The sequence below is a fragment of the Oncorhynchus clarkii genome, chromosome 13 (assembly GCF_045791955.1).
Source record: "Oncorhynchus clarkii lewisi isolate Uvic-CL-2024 chromosome 13, UVic_Ocla_1.0, whole genome shotgun sequence".
Classification (NCBI taxonomy): Eukaryota; Metazoa; Chordata; class Actinopteri; order Salmoniformes; family Salmonidae; genus Oncorhynchus; species Oncorhynchus clarkii.
Genome location: NC_092159.1, coordinates 39,749,909 through 39,770,817, shown reverse-complemented (window position 1 = coordinate 39,770,817; position 20,909 = coordinate 39,749,909). Strand labels below are relative to the sequence as shown.

General features: G+C 45.3%; 2 protein-coding genes and 1 pseudogene across 3 annotated transcripts; 1 reads left to right on the top strand and 2 right to left on the bottom strand.

Moving 5' to 3' along the window:
• On the top strand, positions 1 to 11,847 carry LOC139423557 (keratin, type I cytoskeletal 13-like; annotated as a pseudogene).
• Positions 11,848 to 13,857: 2,010 nt separating this feature from the next.
• Positions 13,858 to 16,686, bottom strand: LOC139423938 (DELTA-stichotoxin-Hcr4a-like). Of its 2 annotated transcripts, none has more exons than XM_071175588.1 (3): positions 16,603 to 16,686; positions 15,591 to 15,727; positions 13,858 to 15,498 (listed from the first exon to the last, which is right to left on the bottom strand). In XM_071175588.1, exons 2-3 carry the CDS (start codon positions 15,692 to 15,694, stop codon positions 15,051 to 15,053), a joined length of 552 nt encoding a protein of 183 aa, XP_071031689.1. In that variant the 5' UTR covers positions 15,695 to 15,727; positions 16,603 to 16,686; the 3' UTR covers positions 13,858 to 15,050. The 2 variants fall into 2 exon arrangements, with proteins under 2 accessions (XP_071031689.1, XP_071031691.1); XM_071175590.1 differs by lacking the exon at positions 16,603 to 16,686 and adding an exon at positions 16,574 to 16,597.
• A 440-nt stretch (positions 16,687 to 17,126) lies between these two features.
• Positions 17,127 to 18,862, bottom strand: LOC139423937 (uncharacterized). Its single transcript, XM_071175587.1, has 3 exons — positions 18,693 to 18,862; positions 18,247 to 18,360; positions 17,127 to 17,742 (listed from the first exon to the last, which is right to left on the bottom strand). Exons 1-3 carry the CDS (start codon positions 18,860 to 18,862, stop codon positions 17,310 to 17,312), a joined length of 717 nt encoding a protein of 238 aa, XP_071031688.1. The 3' UTR covers positions 17,127 to 17,309.
• Positions 18,863 to 20,909: the final 2,047 nt, after the last annotated feature.

Sequence of the window (20,909 nt, the reverse complement as noted above, 5' to 3'; positions counted from 1 at the left end):
ATGGTCACGTTCTCCATTCGCAGCCGCAGCTTCTCTAGCATTGGAGTCAGGCTAAGCTCAGGAGCCTCCATGGGGAGCTTCAACTCCTCATGCTCTGATATGGGCATGTCCATTATTTCCGGGAGGTCTGGAAGTGTGTACACAGGGACCGGAGGTAAGGGGATTCACATCTCCTCCACTACAGCCTCCTCCTCTGCTGGTGGGGGCTGATTCACCTCCATGGGTGGGGGCTTTGGCTCTTGAGGTGATGGAGGGATGATCTTCGGTGGCTTCTCCATGGATGGTGGGGCTGGAGGAGGCAGAGGAGCACCTGGGTACATACCTGGAGAGGGTTTCCACCCTGGATGAGGCTAACACTAAGCCGGAGCTGCAGTTCAGGGAGCAGGGGCTCAGCCACGTCAAGGTCGACACCAGGGACATCAGCACCCATCAAGTGCCCATTGACGAGTTCCACTCCAAGGTATGTTTCTTGTAGGTTTACTACGATGGCCAAAACATGCATGAATTAAGATGGAGAAAACTCACAAATGCTGATAGATTTTGTTGTGTTACTGTACATGGCATGAATATAATTTGTGAGTGCTGGTCGCCTTTATTCCTTCAACTCCCAGGTTACAGCAGCTGCCAGCCAAGACTTTTACAATACACAAGATGAACGAGAGTATCTGCAATTAGTTTCTGCATTTACTGAGCACTGATGCATTCATTACATATTGGGACCTATGCAAAATAACATGCCAAACGATTTAATGATGAAATGGAAAGGTGTCTACAGTGGCGTGAGATAATCTAACCTGAAACCTGATATTTTTCTCTGTGTGAACTTCTTTGCAACCAGCACTGTAGTGGCAGAATTGGCCCTACCGGTGGATAACACCAAACTGGCTTCAGAATCCAGTGAGTCTCACATATAAGCTATTAGCAATTAGTTACCCTTTTTACTCAAGATTGAGCTGAATATTTCAGGAATGAATAAAACAACATTATTCCATAGCATTACAATTGCTGAAATGTCAGATATCATATTATATATTGATAGTATAATTTGATCAACTGGAGTCCAAACTAAGTGTCAACCACACGGTTTGAGAGTGAGTCTGGCCTGCCCCAGTCTGTGGAGGCTGACATCGTGGGGGCTGAAGAGGATGCTGGGGGAGATGTCCCTGGCCAGGAGCGACCTGGAGATGCAGCTGGAGAACGTGAAGGAGGGGGTAGTTTACCTCAAGGAGAGCCATAAGAAGGTGGGTCTCGTAGTACAGTAGGGTAGCCTGGTCCCAGATCTGTCCAACTCCTATGTTGAGACAGGTAACGGCGGACTGAACGTAGTTATGTCGAGCACCTCAAGATAAAAACGTACTATTCAATATCGGCAAGTTAGACTAAATATTAGCACTACACAATCTGGTGGGTGATAACCTTCAATCTGGATAATAACACAAAACAAATCTTAAGACTAGAGAAATTTGTCGACAAAATATTACGAAAACAAGCAACACCCAAACATTGCGGAGGGTAAGACGGGAAGCAATTTCAAAACGAAAACGTGACTCTTCTACAGACACAGACGATTTCATATTTTCACCACCGGCAATGGTAAAAGTCGAAACCGATCTGTTAAAATCAATAAATGACAAACTGGGTATACTTGAATTAGTCAGTAAGGATATCAAAGAGTTGGATGTCAAGCCTCGAGATGAGTTACGAAAAAGCTGCGACATTGGAGAAGGAAACACACAAGCTAAAAGGGACAGTCAATAAGATTGAAACCTAAGTGAATTAACTTAATAAGGAGAACATCGTTCTGAAGAAGCCTTACTTTACATAAAGGCTAGATCCATGCGAGAGAAGCTGGTACTTACTGGTATCCAAGAGAAAGAAGGAGAAGTTCCTGAATCTGTAGTTAAGAGAGTTCCCCCTTACAGTGCTTCAGATTCCACGCGAAGCTATCGACAAAATCCAACTCAAACCTGTACACCGCTTCAGACAGAGAGGGCAAAGATAAAATAATGGTTAACGGCCTGGGTAAAATACTTGCTGGGACCAAAATTGGCATGAATGATCAGTTCCCAAAGGAAATTGCAGAACGGTGTAAAGTTCTGTATCAAATTTTCAAGGAAAATAGATTAAAAGGGAAACGAGTAGCTCTCGTCGTTGATAAACTATATATTGATAACCAGTTGTTCAGAGACACAAAGACTACTCCATGGTTATTTAAAAAAGTACAAAGTTCTTATAGACGAGTAAAATAATGAAACACAATTCTCGCCCGGTTATGGATTGTAAAACAATACAATAAAAAATATAGCTTTTCTATATATCTTCAAACATAATTAATTGGAACAGACAAGCACTAATTCAACATGGTGAAGATATACACTCAGTAAACAGAAGGCACAGTATGTGTGGATGGTGTGGTGTGTGTTTATTTATTTTAGTTATGTTTGGGAAAGTATGGCGTTGAGTGAGAAATTAAATGGTTGCATATCCCAGAATCAATGTATTGCTGTGAGCGGGGGTGTGAGAGAGCTTTCAATGTTGTTCAGATGATGGATATACTTTTTATAATGAATTATACGTCTTATTTATTTATTTATTTATTGTCCTATCATGGTGGAACTGTTTTAAAATAAATTATACATTTAATTTATTTGTTGTCCTATCATGGGGAACTGCATTTTTAAATAAATGATATATCCAATGTATTTATTTATGATCCTATGTTGATGGAACGGTCCACAACCCTATACCCTAGACACCCACCTGAATGACCCAGATACTAAGGAGAAGTCCCTAACTGTTTTATGGGCATGCTGTAAGTGGCCTGTATGCAGCCAAAATGCAGTCAGAGACCTAAAGCAGCACTGCCCCCTCAAGATTCTGAGCCTGCTTGGCAGGGTTGGTTCTGCAAAGCCAAAGCCCCCTAAAGGGAGAGCATACTATACAAGGAAATTTTCAAAGCTGCTAATGAGAACCTTGATGACGTACCTAGCCGGTGGGGATTCCGGTGGGGTGCCCCCACCCAGGCAGTGGCAGTGCTGGCAACACTAGCTGCAGTAACCCATGGGGGGGGGGGGGGGGGGGTCACACTCGGACATTCAGAGTATATTATTGTGACACTGGTGGCACAAAATCAAAAGTCTGACTGCATGGAGATGCTTGGGCATATGGTCAATACTGTGGACTGTGTTGTGGGTGTTTCAGGGAAAAGGTGTATATTGGACCTCCATCATCTAGGACGTGACAATGGTTCATAAAATCTTTCAATTTCTTCCCATTTTTTTGCACAGTCTTCTCATGCAGCTGCAACAGTAAGTGCGTTTGGAAATCAAGACCTTTCTTGAGTTGGGCTCTGGGATGGTGCTACTGTTGAGAATGTGAGCCTATGGTTGTGTGGGGGGAAAGGGTTGAGTGCGTATGAGTGTGTGGGTGTATGTGCGTATCCCACAACTGTTGCGAAGGAGTAAAAGATGTTAGGGACAATAGAGGATGATTCACAACAACTGTTTGCTAATATAATAATTGCTTGTTATAATGTAATTTTGGTAATGGCGAGACTGGTGAGAGGTAAATCCTTTTCATAAATTGCCTACATTACTACAAATATTAATAGCTAATTATGGAAAATAAGAAACAGGATTTAAAACAAAAATCATATATATATATATTTGGATGGCTATATATAATACAAATCGAGGTGAGGGAGATGGAAATGCATTTGGCAGTTGATCTACTTCTGTTCTGTAAATGGCACTGTGTGCTCTTTTCAAAGGATGGATCACCAGTCTTTTCTAGGCTAATGGGATACGGGGGGTCGGGGGTGGTCTGCCGGGCATTGGGATGACAAACCAACTCGGGAGGAGGAGGGATTTTAGAGGGTGGAATAGTGTGGACCAATTGGAGATTTACTTAGTAGCAATGCAAATATCATGGTACAGCTATATAGACACGAAATCAACATGTTACTTTTTAATGGTACGTTTACAAACATAGATTTTGATAAATATAATTGAAAGTTGTGTCTCATTATGGTAAGTGGTGAAACAAGTATAGCCAGTTACAATTGTAATGGCTTAGCAGATAATAAGAAAAGACGATCAGTATTTACCTGGCTAAAAGAGAATGAATATAATACCTATTGTTTACAGGAAACTCATTCAACAATTTTAGATTAAGTTTTGTGGAAAAAGGACTGGGGGACGAAATCTATTTCTCCCATGGGCAAAGAAATTCAAAAGGGGTGATGGTTTTAATTAACAGTAATTTTGATCCAAATGTGTAAATTGTCCAAACAGCTCATCAAGGTAGATGGATTATTTAAAAAATGTTATGGACAATAAACAGATATGGCTAATTAACCTATATGGTCCAAATAATGATGATCCAAGCTTCTTTGAAAATATATATACGAATTGATCAACTCTACAAGCAACATTATTATGGTGGGAGATTTTAGTACGGTTTTAAATACCTCTATGGACCGGAAAGGAAATCACACTACAAACCATCACCCTCAGGCACTTAAGGAAATCCTGAATGTCAAGGATATGTTGGAATTAGGACTAGGATTAGAACTAGGACAGAAGAATTTATAACTGACTTCTTCAGACATAACATAGGTACAGCAGATCCCCTTATTGTATGGGACACTTTTTTTTGCCTTTAGAGGCCATGCAATTCAGTACTCATCTATAAAACTAAAGCAATTTAGATCAAAAGAGTCCATATTAACAAAGGAAATTGAAGGACTAACACATTTTGCTGTGAGGAGGCAGAGTCATAAGATCATTTATTTTGGTATTGTCCACATGTAGCACATGTAGTTGATGTTGTTGTTGTTTCCTAGAAGACCATGTCATTCCGTGCCCCGATGAGTGGTCAGGTGCAGGTGGAGGTGGACGCGGCCCCAGCCCAGGACTTGAACACTGTCATCACTGAGATCAGAGAGCAGTACCAGGGCTTGAACACTGTCATCACTGAGATCAGAGAGCAGAACCAGGGCTTGAACACTGTCATCACTGAGATCAGAGAGCAGAACCAGGGCTTGAACACTGTCATCGCTGAAATCAGAGAGCAGTACCAGGGCTTGAACACTGTCATCACTGAGATCAGAGAGCAGAACCAGGGCTTGAACACTGTCATCGCTGAGATCAGAGAGCAGAACCAGGGCTTGAACACTGTCATCGCTGAAATCAGAGAGCAGTACCAGGGCTTGAACACTGTCATCACTGAGATCAGAGAGCAGTACCAGGGCTTGAACACTGTCATCACTGAGATCAGAGAGCAGAACCAGGGCTTGAACACTGTCATCACTGAGATCAGAGAGCAGAACCAGGGCATGGCGTCAAAGAGCCGTAGAGAGACCGAGGCCTGGTTCAAGAACAAGGCAAGGGGACAAACACACAGACATAGAATACATCCCAAATTGCACCCTATTCCTGTAGGGTGCACTACTTTTAACCAGGGCCCATAGAGCTCTGGTAAAAAGTAGTGCACTGTGTAGGGAATAGGGTGCATTTGCGACGTAGCCATAGTGTATGACTACAGGGACCTGAATGCACAACATTTCAAGATCATTATTTATATTCAAGAAATAACCGAATTGATGCTCAATAATAAATACTTATGTGGCTTTTTTATTATTATGTTTTCATGTCACATATTTGATAGATGTCTTATGAAACGTTTGTTCATGAGTTAATGATTTTGACCTGTGTGTGTTTGGTCCCCTCAGGCTGAAGAGGTGCAGTAGGAGGTGAGCTCCAGTACTGAGGTCCTGTAGACCACCAGTGTAGAGCTAAAGAGCGGCCAGTCCACCGCCAGAGACCTGGAGCTGCAGTGTCCCCACTCCGTGGTAAAGTGGCATTCCCAACACAACCGATGGAGAGGTCCATGGTAAGGTGGCATTCCCAACACAACCGATGGAGAGGTCCATGGTAAGGTGGCATTCCCAACACAACCGATGGAGAGGTCCATGGTAAGGTGGCATTCCCAACACAACCGATGGAGAGGTCCATGGTAAGGTGGCATTCCCAACACAACCGATGGAGAGGTCCATGGTAAGGTGGCATTCCCAACACAACCGATGGAGAGGACTGTGGTAAAGTGGCATTCCCAACACAACCGATGGAGAGGTCCATGGTAAGGTGGCATTCCCAACACAACCGATGGAGAGGTCCGTGGTAAGGTGGCATTCCCAACACAACCGATGGAGAGGTCCATGGTAAGGTGGCATTCCCAAAACAACCGATGGAGAGGTCCGTGGTAAAGTGGCATTCCCAACACAACCGATGGAGAGGTCCATGGTAAGGTGGCATTCCCAACACAACCGATGGAGAGGTCCTGGTAAGGTGGCATTCCCAACACAACCGATGGAGAGGTCCATGGTAAGGTGGCATTCCCAACACAACCGATGGAGAGGTCCGTGGTAAGGTGGCATTCCCAACACAACCGATGGAGAGGTCCGTGCTAAGGTGGCATTCCCAACACAACCGATGGAGAGGTCCGTGGTAAGGTGGCATTCCCAACACAACCGATGGAGAGGTCCGTGGTAAAGTGGCATTCCCAACACAACCGATGGAGAGGTCCGTGGTAAGGTGGCATTCCCAACACAACCGATGGAGAGGTCCGTGGTAAGGTGGCATTCCCAACACAACCGATGGAGAGGTCCATGGTAAGGTGGCATTCCCAACACAACCGATGGAGAGGTCCGTGGTAAGGTGGCATTCCCAACACAACCGATGGAGAGGTCCATGGTAAGGTGGCATTCCCAACACAACCGATGGAGAGGTCCATGGTAAGGTGGCATTCCCAACACAACCGATGGAGAGGACCGTGGTAAAGTGGCATTCCCAACACAACCGATGGAGAGGTCCATGGTAAGGTGGCATTCCCAACACAACCGATGGAGAGGTCCGTGGTAAGGTGGCATTCCCAACACAACCGATGGAGAGGTCCATGGTAAGGTGGCATTCCCAACACAACCGATGGAGAGGCCCGTGGTAAAGTGGCATTCCCAACACAACCGATGGAGAGGCCCGTGGTAAAGTGGCATTCCCAACACAACCGATGGAGAGGTCCATGGTAAGGTGGCATTCCCAACACAACCGATGGAGAGGTCCATGGTAAGGTGGCATTCCCAACACAACCGATGGAGAGGTCCGTGGTAAGGTGGCATTCCCAACACAACCGATGGAGAGGTCCGTGCTAAGGTGGCATTCCCAACACAACCGATGGAGAGGTCCGTGGTAAGGTGGCATTCCCAACACAACCGATGGAGAGGTCCGTGGTAAAGTGGCATTCCCAACACAACCGATGGAGAGGTCCATGGTAAGGTGGCATTCCCAACACAACCGATGGAGAGGTCCGTGGTAAGGTGGCATTCCCAACACAACCGATGGAGAGGTCCGTGGTAAGGTGGCATTCCCAACACAACCGATGGAGAGGTCCGTGGTAAGGTGGCATTCCCAACACAACCGATGGAGAGGTCCATGGTAAGGTGGCATTCCCAACACAACCGATGGAGAGGTCCTGGTAAGGTGGCATTCCCAACACAACCGATGGAGAGGTCCATGGTAAGGTGGCATTCCCAACACAACCGATGGAGAGGTCCATGGTAAGGTGGCATTCCCAACACAACCGATGGAGAGGTCCGTGGTAAGGTGGCATTCCCAACACAACCAATGGAGAGGTCCGTGCTAAGGTGGCATTCCCAACACAACCGATGGAGAGGTCCATGGTAAGGTGGCATTCCCAACACAACCGATGGAGAGGTCCGTGGTAAAGTGGCATTCCCAACACAACCGATGGAGAGGTCCATGGTAAGGTGGCATTCCCAACACAACCGATGGAGAGGTCCGTGGTAAGGTGGCATTCCCAACACAACCGATGGAGAGGTCCGTGGTAAGGTGGCATTCCCAACACAACCGATGGAGAGGTCCGTGGTAAGGTGGCATTCCCAACACAACCGATGGAGAGGTCCGTGGTAAGGTGGCATTCCCAACACAACCGATGGAGAGGTCCGTGGTAAGGTGGCATTCCCAACACAACCGATGGAGAGGTCCGTGGTAAGGTGGCATTCCCAACACAACCGATGGAGAGGTCCATTGTAAGGTGGCATTCCCAACACAACCGATGGAGAGGTCCGTGGTAAGGTGGCATTCCCAACACAACCGATGGAGAGGTCCGTGGTAAGGTGGCATTCCCAACACAACCGATGGAGAGGTCCGTGGTAAGGTGGCATTCCCAACACAACCGATGGAGAGGTCCGTGGTAAGGTGGCATTCCCAACACAACCGATGGAGAGGTCCATTGTAAGGTGGCATTCCCAACACAACCGATGGAGAGGTCCATGGTAAGGTGGCATTCCCAACACAACCGATGGAGAGGTCCATGGTAAGGTGGCATTCCCAACACAACCGATGGAGAGGTCCGTGGTAAGGTGGCATTCCCAACACAACCAATGGAGAGGTCCGTGCTAAGGTGGCATTCCCAACACAACCGATGGAGAGGTCCATGGTAAGGTGGCATTCCCAACACAACCGATGGAGAGGTCCGTGGTAAAGTGGCATTCCCAACACAACCGATGGAGAGGTCCATGGTAAGGTGGCATTCCCAACACAACCGATGGAGAGGTCCGTGGTAAGGTGGCATTCCCAACACAACCGATGGAGAGGTCCGTGGTAAGGTGGCATTCCCAACACAACCGATGGAGAGGTCCGTGGTAAGGTGGCATTCCCAACACAACCGATGGAGAGGTCCGTGGTAAGGTGGCATTCCCAACACAACCGATGGAGAGGTCCGTGGTAAGGTGGCATTCCCAACACAACCGATGGAGAGGTCCGTGGTAAGGTGGCATTCCCAACACAACCGATGGAGAGGTCCATTGTAAGGTGGCATTCCCAACACAACCGATGGAGAGGTCCATGGTAAGGTGGCATTCCCAACACAACCGATGGAGAGGTCCGTGGTAAGGTGGCATTCCCAACACAACCGATGGAGAGGTCCGTGGTAAGGTGGCATTCCCAACACAACCGATGGAGAGGTCCGTGGTAAGGTGGCATTCCCAACACAACCGATGGAGAGGTCCATTGTAAGGTGGCATTCCCAACACAACCGATGGAGAGGTCCATGGTAAGGTGGCATTCCCAACACAACCGATGGAGAGGTCCATGGTAAGGTGGCATTCCCAACACAACCGATGGAGAGGTCCGTGGTAAGGTGGCATTCCCAACACAACCGATGGAGAGGTCCATGGTAAGGTGGCATTCCCAACACAACCGATGGAGAGGTCCGTGGTAAGGTGGCATTCCCAACACAACCGATGGAGAGGTCCATTGTAAGGTGGCATTCCCAACACAACCGATGGAGAGGTCCGTGGTAAGGTGGCATTCCCAACACAACCGATGGAGAGGTCCGTGGTAAGGTGGCATTCCCAACACAACCGATGGAGAGGTCCGTGGTAAGGTGGCATTCCCAACACAACCGATGGAGAGGTCCATTGTAAGGTGGCATTCCCAACACAACCGATGGAGAGGTCCATGGTAAGGTGGCATTCCCAACACAACCGATGGAGAGGTCCGTGGTAAGGTGGCATTCCCAACACAACCGATGGAGAGGTCCGTGGTAAGGTGGCATTCCCAACACAACCGATGGAGAGGCATTCCCAACACAACCGATGGAGAGGTCCGTGGTAAGGTGGCATTCCCAACACAACCGATGGAGAGGTCCATTGTAAGGTGGCATTCCCAACACAACCGATGGAGAGGTCCATGGTAAGGTGACATTCCCAACACAACCGATGGAGAGGTCCATGGTAAGGTGGCATTCCCAACACAACCGATGGAGAGGTCCGTGGTAAGGTGGCATTCCCAACACAACCAATGGAGAGGTCCGTGCTAAGGTGGCATTCCCAACACAACCGATGGAGAGGTCCATGGTAAGGTGGCATTCCCAACACAACCGATGGAGAGGTCCGTGGTAAAGTGGCATTCCCAACACAACCGATGGAGAGGTCCATGGTAAGGTGGCATTCCCAACACAACCGATGGAGAGGTCCGTGGTAAGGTGGCATTCCCAACACAACCGATGGAGAGGTCCGTGGTAAGGTGGCATTCCCAACACAACCGATGGAGAGGTCCGTGGTAAGGTGGCATTCCCAACACAACCGATGGAGAGGTCCGTGGTAAGGTGGCATTCCCAACACAACCGATGGAGAGGTCCGTGGTAAGGTGGCATTCCCAACACAACCGATGGAGAGGTCCGTGGTAAGATGGCATTCCCAACACAACCGATGGAGAGGTCCATTGTAAGGTGGCATTCCCAACACAACCGATGGAGAGGTCCATGGTAAGGTGGCATTCCCAACACAACCGATGGAGAGGTCCGTGGTAAGGTGGCATTCCCAACACAACCGATGGAGAGGTCCGTGGTAAGGTGGCATTCCCAACACAACCGATGGAGAGGTCCGTGGTAAGGTGGCATTCCCAACACAACCGATGGAGAGGTCCATTGTAAGGTGGCATTCCCAACACAACCGATGGAGAGGTCCATGGTAAGGTGGCATTCCCAACACAACCGATGGAGAGGTCCATGGTAAGGTGGCATTCCCAACACAACCGATGGAGAGGTCCGTGGTAAGGTGGCATTCCCAACACAACCGATGGAGAGGTCCATGGTAAGGTGGCATTCCCAACACAACCGATGGAGAGGTCCGTGGTAAGGTGGCATTCCCAACACAACCGATGGAGAGGTCCATTGTAAGGTGGCATTCCCAACACAACCGATGGAGAGGTCCATTGTAAGGTGGCATTCCCAACACAACCGATGGAGAGGTCCATGGTAAGGTGGCATTCCCAACACAACCGATGGAGAGGTCCATGGTAAGGTGGCATTCCCAACACAACCGATGGAGAGGTCCATGGTAAGGTGGCATTCCCAACACAACCGATGGAGAGGTCCATGGTAAGGTGGCATTCCCAACACAACCGATGGAGAGGTCCGTGGTAAGGTGGCATTCCCAACACAACCGATGGAGAGGTCCATGGTAAGGTGGCATTCCCAACACAACCGATGGAGAGGTCCGTGGTAAGGTGGCATTCCCAACACAACCGATGGAGAGGTCCATGGTAAGGTGGCATTCCCAACACAACCGATGGAGAGGTCCATGGTAAGGTGGCATTCCCAACACAACCGATGGAGAGGTCCATGGTAAGGTGGCATTCCCAACACAACCGATGGAGAGGTCCGTGGTAAGGTGGCATTCCCAACACAACCGATGGAGAGGTCCATGGTAAGGTGGCACGCCCAGCGCGGCAGATTTAGAACTTCTTGGATGGAAGCACGTTGGTTTCTCATTTACCTGTCACATTATAAGACTCTCAGTTTGGACCCTATGATTTACTATTACAACATGCATCATGTTGCTCAGAACAAATAGGCCTAAAGAGTTTCAAAACAAGCCACAAGTGATTTTTACAGTGCCAAGGATCACTTCAGCTAAAGACATCACAACTCTTGCCCCTTGCTTTTCTGCTGTAGGGATTGAACATACATCTATTTGGAAAATAAATGCAAAATGACCTCCAGAAAAAACAAGTCAGACCTAACCAAGAAGGAATGAGGAATCAGAGTTCAGCTCAGTTCTCACTGTGTGTCTGTGGCCCTGCCCTTGTAGAAGGCTCTATGGAGGGGAACCTTGCGGAGATGGAAGCTTGCTACAGAGCTATGATGATGAGCCTACAGACGTCAGTGACAGGTCTGGAGAGCCGGCTGACCCAGATCATGGCAGACACAGAGCGCAGCTCCCAGGAGTACCAGGCCCGGCTGGACATCAAGACCGCAGGCTGCTGAAGGGAGGAGACATTGGGTGAGCTGACCTCTCAACTCTAACCCCTTGACTCTCAGTATGACATCAGTCCTCCTCCTCTCTGATGAAGGCTGTCTTGAGGATATTGTGTCCTTTGAAATCTGTTATCATGAGATTTTGTTTCATTGTGCTGACATTTGGGATTTTTCAAAACTTTCTCCTCCTCTTTTCTCCTCGTTTTTGTTCAATGGCAGCTAACTGTCAAGTTAGATGCACCTCTATATATTGTGCCCAGTATTAGTTAGATAAATGCTCCCTAATGTTCTGTTGTAGTGCATTGTGAGTCATTACCTGGGACAGCCTCTAGGTGGCAGTCTTTGAAAGCAGATAAAGATGGCTCTCAGCACTTTAATAATAAATAAATAAATTGGTAACGTTAGTTCAGACCATGGAATGTTTTAGCAGATGAAGGTGCATTATTATCTTGCCAGTATTGTGTTTAACACCAGAGACAGGAGAATGTTCAGCTCTAATCAACTGATTCTCCTCAAATCAACGTGTAAAAGTACAGGAAATCAAGCAGGGACTTTAGCTGACTACCAAATGACTCCTGTGATACTGGCTTATGTGTATGTTGTTGTGCTTTGGCTGTTTTTGAGAAAATATACTAAATGCTAAGCTTGCTATTGTATGAGTCTACACACACACACACACACACACACACGAACAGACTCACGAATGTAGTCACGCACGCACGCCCGCCCGCCCATACCCACACAAAACACAATCACATACAACACAATACATGAAAGCATGCATAAGTATATGCAGGTGTATGAGTGAATACATGTGGGAGATTGAAAGAGGGAGAATGTGAAAGGAGTGAGGGAGTTTATCCTCTTTCAAAGATGTAACAGACAAAAAGCCCTGCTTTGCGCTGCCGAGTGGCCCGATCTGTTATAGGCGGCAGTGCCTGTCGCTGTTTCAATGCACCACTCAACAACGCTTCTGAGATTGAGCCTAAATAGAGCTAGTTTATGCTTCTATATTATGTAAATGCTACAGCGGGAGGAGAAACCTTTGATCAGGGCCTATTTGTGGCGGTAAACAGTTAACGTCACTAAATGCAGAGTTGGAATTGTAAATGGATTTGCTGTTAGAAACGCAATAACATCTGGCTGGGATGTGATTTAAGAGCTTCTGTAACGTTCTCTCCTAGCAGTACCCTCATTTTCACAAGGTTAATGATTGCATCCCTCCAATCGTAGCAGTACTATTAGCATAATAAGTGTGTACTCTATGTGTGTAAGTCACTCCCATTGTGGGGCTGGTGCAGTATTGTTGATGGTCTGATAGCTTTTCAAGAAATACCCATGCCTCTGCCTATGGGGCTAGGGAATTAGAATTAGACTGTAAGTAGAAGTGATAATGGTTTCTTCTCTGTGTTGGTATTTAGTGAATGATAGCTGTTAGGGGAAATAGACTTCCTTTTCACTGGCTGTCATCTCCTCCGTCAGGCCCTCGAAGCAGTCGGCAGGCCTACTGTTCCTCTGAAGAGCCTTTCAAATGCTCCATTTGCTTTCAATAGAGGTTTAATATTGACATGGTTGTGCTTCTCAAGGGTTACTATAATGCAAACCGTGCATTACGCCTTGAATGTGATGGAATAGGGTGTGCCAGGCATGGCCATTGACTCACTGCAACTCTGTGAGTCACTCATCTTGCTACAGATACACTATAATTTAGCTGATCACAGGTACCCTCTACAGACTAGGCCCTGTCTAAAAATGATTTGATGGAATATGTAATATTGCCTTACCTACTGCACATAACCAGTGGTGTAAAGTAAAGAATGCTTAGAAGTACTACTTAAGTCGTTTTTTAGGGTATCTGTACTTTACTATTTATATTATATTTATACTTTTACTTTTACTTCACTACATTCCTAAAGTATATAATATACTTTTTACTCCATACATTTTACCTGACACCAAAAAGTACTCGTTACATTTAGATAGGGAAAAAATGCTGCGGCTTAACCAACAATGCTCGTAACAATTTTATTCATATTTACAGATGGCATACAAGTTCGTTATTAAGGCACATGAAAGTGCACATGTTCCAGAAGGCATTTCTGCTGAAAAACGCATTTTAATTTTAAAAAATGTTTTAAGTTCAAACGGCTCTCCTGTGAAGTCGTGACTTGTGACATACGCCTAGTTTCCTGAATCTCCTGAATCGGGTCACAGATGGTCCAATCCACACCTTTATCATGAGAACATCCCAGGTCATCCCTACTGCCTCTGATCTGGCGGACTCACTAAACACAAATGCTTTGTTTGTAAATTATGTCTGAGTGTTGGAGTGTGCCCCTGGCTATCCGTCAATAAATAAACAAGAAGATTGCCCCATCTGGTTTGCTTAAAATAAGGAATTTGAAATGATTTATACTTTTACTTTCGGTACTTAAGTACATTTTAGCAATTCCATTTACTTTTGATACTTAAGTATATTTAAAACCAAATACTTTTAGACTTTTACTCAAGTAGTATTTTACTGGGTGACTTTCACTTTTACTTGAGTCATTTCCTATTAAGGTATCTTTACTTTTACTCAAGTACGACAATTGAGTACTTTTTCCACCACTGCACATAACCTGCATGGTATGCAATGCATAATGTTATTCAGAAGTTGAAGACTTCATATCAGTATTAGCTATCCATTAAAGGCCAGTATCATTTTCCTTCAGGGCCAGTGTTGCATAATATTTCCAGGCTCAATCAATAGAGAGAAACTCATCAAACACAAATAGCTTTAGCAAAACAACAACATTTATTCCATAGACTAGCATTGCCATAAGTAGATACAGACAAAGACAGCTCCTGGCCATGTGTTGTTAAGTAAGCTATGCACCCTCGTCCTCTGGTGAGTCATTGTTTGATTTACATTTCTAGAGAAGATGCCAGTTGAAAGAGGATGCTACTGAGAGATGAACAGAACAGTGATCTCTACAGAAAAGAGCAGCTATCGCTTCTGCCTGGATTCATAAGCAAACTAAACTGTGATCTTAAGCAGATTTACTGAAAGGTGATGCCTTGAAATTCAGACATGTCAGCAACAAAACATACAAACAGTAGCAGTACGGCAAGATAGTAATATCTAATGGTGGAGGGATTGGTTACAGAGGTTCAACACAGCAGAGGTATACTGTAGTGCTGGTGGAGAGGGTGGAGGCTGGAGGTTCCCCTTAGTGGGCCTGCTGGCTGGGAGTGAACAGCTTGTCCCATACCTCCACTTTCATGATGGCCCTGCCCATGGGGGACATGGTGGCCTTGATGTCCAGGTAGTTCCCTTCATAGCTGATCCCTGAGCCATTGGCTTCTTCTCTTATGAAACCTTTCTGGTCCTTTTCGTTGTACATCTCTTTATACAGTGACGCATCACAGGCTCGGCCCTTGTTGAAGATGCCCACGGCGAACCAGTTCTTGTAGATGTTGTAGTCCCAGGGCACACCGAACATGAGGGCCACCGTCTCGATGTAGTCGTTCCGGGACCTCTCAAAGAGGTCATAGGTCAGAACGCCATAGCTGCCCGTTGCCTTGGCGCTTGATTTGCTGAATGTGCAGACTTCGATCTTTAGGGGCCGCACTGTGGGTTGGGGAGGGTTGTAGGTTTCCCCACTCTCCAGGAATACCCTAGTGAGGACACACACACAACGTTATGCTTTCAACATTTCCTTGAATGTACAGCGTGACAATAACAATAGTTTGGTAAAGTGTGTACTCACTTTGGGTTTATGAGACAGTAGCTGTTTGTGAGATTGGTGATCTCAATGGTGACATTCCTCTTGCTGCTCAGGTTAGCGACCACGGCCTCTGCTGACTCTGCCATTTTGGAGTGGTTCTGATATGTACCTCTTTATTTCTATAATACAGAGACTAGCAGGGTTAAGCCTTTCAGTTAGACTGCTGTGCAGAAATACATTTGTGGTTGACCCCCTGGAATGCCAAGGGGATCTGTATTCATATCTGATCAAATTCCGTCCAAAAACGTACTGTAGAATACAGTTACTGTAAGTGTCCCTCTGAAACCCTTCACTCTTTGTTACGACATGCCTTGCTCATTGTCAAGAGTTTTTTTTCTCAGAATCAAATACAGTAGAGAACAGTCTTCACTTTTCAACAGCAATTTCTTCTTCTCTGTTGGCCGTTTGACTGATGACACAGGCAGTAAACAGCCAGTTTAGAATGGGAGATGTCAGAAAAGCCTGAGAGCTGTGTGTAATAAGGAAGATTTCAAGGCAGTTCTCAACAATAACAGAGCGGCTGCTCACTCTGCTCGGCTCAGTAGGAAGCCTGGCTTTTTAATTACATTACTAAGTAACCGTGCAATAGCCAGTTTAGAGAGGGGAATCCTAGAGAAAATCATCTCCACTTTCATTTGCAGGGAAAAGGTTGCAAATCAAACGGATGTCCGACATGTAAATTGCACGAACAGATTCACATATGCCCAATAATGAATCTATAAATTGTCATCATACCAATGGTTACCGGTGGGAGAACCAAATGGAAATAAGATTTGTGTTAAAAATTGATTATGGATAGTGTTCAAATGTAGGTGGAATACTGTCACCCTTACAATTACTATATAACCTCTAGTTCTCCTTATTTCAGTAATACTCATAGTGGCCATGAAAAGGAGTAATGTCTTACCTGTAAAAGTAATATGAGTAATATCTTACCTGTAAAAGTAATAGGAGTAATATCTTACCTGTAAAAGTAACAGGAGTAATATCTTACCTGTAAAAGACTTCTCTCAGCGTGTTCTCTCAGCTCCAGAATTTAGTTTAGTAAAAACGCACCTGAAAGGAGGGACCTTTTTTTTCAACCCTCCCCCTCTGTTGCAATGGTATTGTGCAACAGAGGCACTGAATAAGCTGAACAAGTAAATTCATGCACCCCTGAAGCTACGGTCATCTCTAATATGGTGCAGTTCTACAGGACGTTGGACAAGGCAGGAGACCAAGAACCATATAAATCCTGACAGGATAATGATCCATTCTGAGCCAATAGTCACTGAATCACATGGGATTATTGTATTATGGCGAGTATAAAGTCTCTTTATGATTCATTAAAAACTGACAGTTCTAGGAAACGGAATTCAATGTACAATCATTTATTCTTAATGGTAAATATTAATGATACGTGAAACTGTTCAGTAGATCAGGTGTGTAAGTGCATGTTAAAGGTTATCACTAAAACATCTTACACCAATTCATTGTTCAATGTTTTATTAAAACAAACATGTACAGGAGCAGGAAAAGAAGAATCAAGTATTGTGAACAATTAGACAGTAATATCTTCCAGTTAAATAAATATTTATTCATTGGATAACATTAACCACCTAAGTTGGGTGATTCTTATATTTAGTACGTGATTATGTATAAATATAAACTTTTTCCCTGCTGTGAGTTGGTAAAATGGCTCAGCTACCAGCTTGTCTACCCTCATTTGTGCCCCAATTTATCATAGAGCTCCACCTTAATGATGGACTTCCCAACATTGGACATGGTGGCCCTCAGGTCTACGTGTTGGGCCTTGTACTCCACCCCTGACCCACTGGCCTCTGATCGGGCAAACTTGCTGAAGTCCTTCTCCTTGTACATGTGGTTGTACAGTTGCTTGTCGCAGGCGCGTGCCACCTCGAAGACGCCCACCCCTAGCCAGTTCTTGTAGAAGTTGTAATCGTAGGGCACGGAGAACATGATGGCCATGCGTTCTGAGCACACGCGGCTCTGCATGTGGAAAAGGTCGTAGGTCAGGACCCCCACGGCGCCCGTGGCTGTGTCGTCATCCTTGGTGAAGGAGCACACCTCTGTCTTGGTGGTGCGGACAGTGGGCTGGGGTGGGTGGTAGCAGAAACCACTGGACATATACACCCTGGGGGGTTAGTAATAGGAATGGGGGGTCATTAAAGTTCAAAACAATTATCTGAACATTCATGTTGCTGATAAAATGCAAAACCTTACAACTGGACTTAAAGTTGTGCGACTGTACACTTTTTCACTGTCCCTCTACTTTTAGTCATTTCACTGTTCCTTTCTTTCTGTCCAGCCACTCTGTGCTGATGGATGGAGTGCGAGTGCTGCTATGGATTCGTAAGCAACACAGAGTGAGCCAGCACGCGGTGTGCAATGAGCCACATTGTGTCACTTCATGATGGATCGGTGGATGTACTCAAAGCCACGTTGCACATGAAAACCACCCATCCAAGAGAAGCCTGTCATAAAATATATTTACTCTGAGAAATTCCACCGAAAAGTAACAGACAAATAACAATCTGGGGATGGACAGCTGGTTTGTTAGTTGGCTAATTCATTTATTTTCCATAGTGGTATACTGTATGTAATGTAAGGAGTATTAGAGTATTGAATGCCAACATACTTGGGGTTGATGAGACAGTAACCGGTGGTGACATTGGTGAGCTCTATAGTACAGTTCCTGTTGGTGGTTAGAGTGGCTGAAACGGCCTCTGCGTTCTCTGGCATCTTGGCTGGTCTGAGCGAGATAGAGGGGGGAAAAAGCTGTATAGTGGTATTTAGATGTGTGGAAACAGAGTACGTCTGGAGTGTAAAGATAATGACAGCTGAATACATAATATTTCTCTCATGAGAGTAGCTTTGCCAACACAATCAAAATAACATGCATTAAAAATCTCTTTAATCTTCCCTTTCAAACTCGAACCTCAGAACGGTTTGCAGGCAGATGCATGTTTCTAAAAGTCTAGGCAAGGTAGCAAACAAACCATTCTGATCCCAATGCACCGCTTGCTAAATATTGTAGCAGGCAGAAGATGTGAATTATGATGAAGACAATGTAAAGATATTCACCTTCTAAGTTCAGAAAACTCCAGTTGTGTCAGGCAGAGTAGAGGAGATTCGTGTTTCCCCAGACTGGTGGAGGAGAGAAGGAATTGGCTGAAGTCACACCTACTCCGATTACACTTTTGCGTGTTCGTGCACAAACACAGGTGTGGCACGGCACACAGAAAATGAGGCATAATTTTGAACGAGAGCAGACGAGAAAATAATGAAGAACAGGAAATACTGCATTCCAATGTAATAGTTTGGACTTTTCCTGTATTTGCCGGTGTTCTACTGACTACTGCTAGTTCTTTTACATCCAATACTAAGGGAGAAGATATTTTAGATTTTAAAAAAGTGTAAGGGATTTGTGCCAATGAGACTGTTGTAACAAATGCTATCCATACAGCCAGCTCTACAATACTCATAGAACATTCCATAGTACTGTGTTTTGTGCTCTGACATGATGAGGGAGAACAAATTGAAAACATTGCAGGTCTGGGTAAGATGTGGGTTCTGCATCTGTACATGTGCATGCACTGACCTGCAACAGATTCCTCACAGCCTGGTACCACCCTATCACAGCAATGCATTGTGACACAGCCTTTGACACACCCCAGCTTCACAAACCTCCTCCTCACTCACACTTGTCAATGGAAAAAGTAACACACCCTTTTTTTCATGTAAAAACCGAGCGGGGCAATAAGTACTCAGCATCGACTGAGAAACCCCAGTGGATACTGGATGTCCAAAACGTCTACTGGTTATTGGTGGCTGGGAATGACAACTGAAGGAACAAGAGCTACAGATGTGTGCATTGGGAACCCCATGTAATTATCTAAGGTTGCATACTTCCCAAATGGCAACCTGTTCCCTATATAGTGAACTACTTGTGACCAGATCCCTATGGGCCCTGGTCAAAAGTAGGGCACTATAAATGGAATAAGGCGCCATTTGGGACACACTAAATGCTGTGAGATGTGCTGGTGTAATTGGACCGTTGCTTACTGCTGTAATAGTGCTGCCAGATTTCAGACTTCACCAGATGGCGCCAAACATGCACTTACAGTTTGAATGGGCAGCCTTATGGACACATGGAACTTTCTTCACCAAGGTCGTAATGCTTTCAGAAATGCACCGCTGCTTCTGTGTGGTAATTGGACGATAAACCACATCCCCTTTGACCTTTCAATATCAGAAATGAACATTTATTCCTGCACAGATTTTATACAGTGTTTATACAGTATACAGTGACAATTTCCTCTGAATTTCATGTTTTGGTCAATAACACTAACTGTGAATCACAGGAGGTTGGTGGCACCTTAATTGGGGAGGATGAGCTCGTGGTAAACGGCTGAAAAGGAATTGGTGGAATGGTATCGAATACATCAAACACATGGTTTCCATGTGATGAATGCCATTCCATTTGAGCCATTCCAGGCATTATTACTATCCGTCCTCCCCTCAGCAGCCTCCACTGCTGTGAACACAGGACACACAGCAACCTTCAGCCATAAGGACTAGAATAAGGCATTCTTTCTGTATGAATGAGTCCGAATGTTAAATGCATCTTGGTATTTGTGTTTGTGTAGGTGGGATATGTTAATCAAAAATCTCAACCTAATCATATTAGTCATACTATTTACACTCAAATTCCTCTTTAAACTTACTCACCCAAAACTAAAAACCACAACTGGATGAGAGCTGAACACACAATAAACATTCGACAAGATGCAGTGAAAATCCAGTAGTCTGTCACAGTAATTGTTGTAGTTTATGTCTTGATTGTCTTTTATCTTTGTCGCTGGGGTTGATCTGTGACTGAAGAACTGCATATTACACTATTATTACTCGTGCATAGAAGCTCAACGTTTCTGAAATATCATTGTTCTGTATATAGAGCCATTTCTTATTGACCTAACACCTACTGTATATCAATCTTTGATGAAAGACAATCACGTGCTCTGCTTGCTTGATGGCAAATTGCTATGGAATGTTCTACACATCGCACATTACACATGTTGGGAATAAGAGAGAGAGAGAAAGGCAGAGAGAGAGAAGGAGAGAGAGCGAGAGAGAGAGATCAATTCACATTTTATTTGTCACATGCGCTGAATACAACAGGTGTAGACTTTACTGAGAAATGCTTACAGTATGAGCCTTTCCCAACAATGCAGAGTTGAAATATAAGACAGTCACAGAAAAGGAATGAAATAAAGTACACAAGAATGGAGCTATATGCAG

Coding starts and splice junctions, on each gene's coding strand:
- LOC139423937 (XM_071175587.1), bottom strand. CDS start 18,862: ATGCCTCATTTTCTGTGTGCCGTGCCACACCTGTGTTTGTGCACGAAC. Junction 18,361..18,692: donor GAGTTTTCTGAACTTAGAAG/GTGAATATCTTT, acceptor TATCTCGCTCAG/ACCAGCCAAGATGCCAGAGA. Junction 17,743..18,246: donor TACTGTCTCATCAACCCCAA/GTATGTTGGCAT, acceptor CTAACCCCCCAG/GGTGTATATGTCCAGTGGTT.
- LOC139423938 (XM_071175588.1), bottom strand. CDS start 15,694: ATGGCAGAGTCAGCAGAGGCCGTGGTCGCTAACCTGAGCAGCAAGAGG. Junction 15,499..15,590: donor TACTGTCTCATAAACCCAAA/GTGAGTACACAC, acceptor TGTCCTCACTAG/GGTATTCCTGGAGAGTGGGG.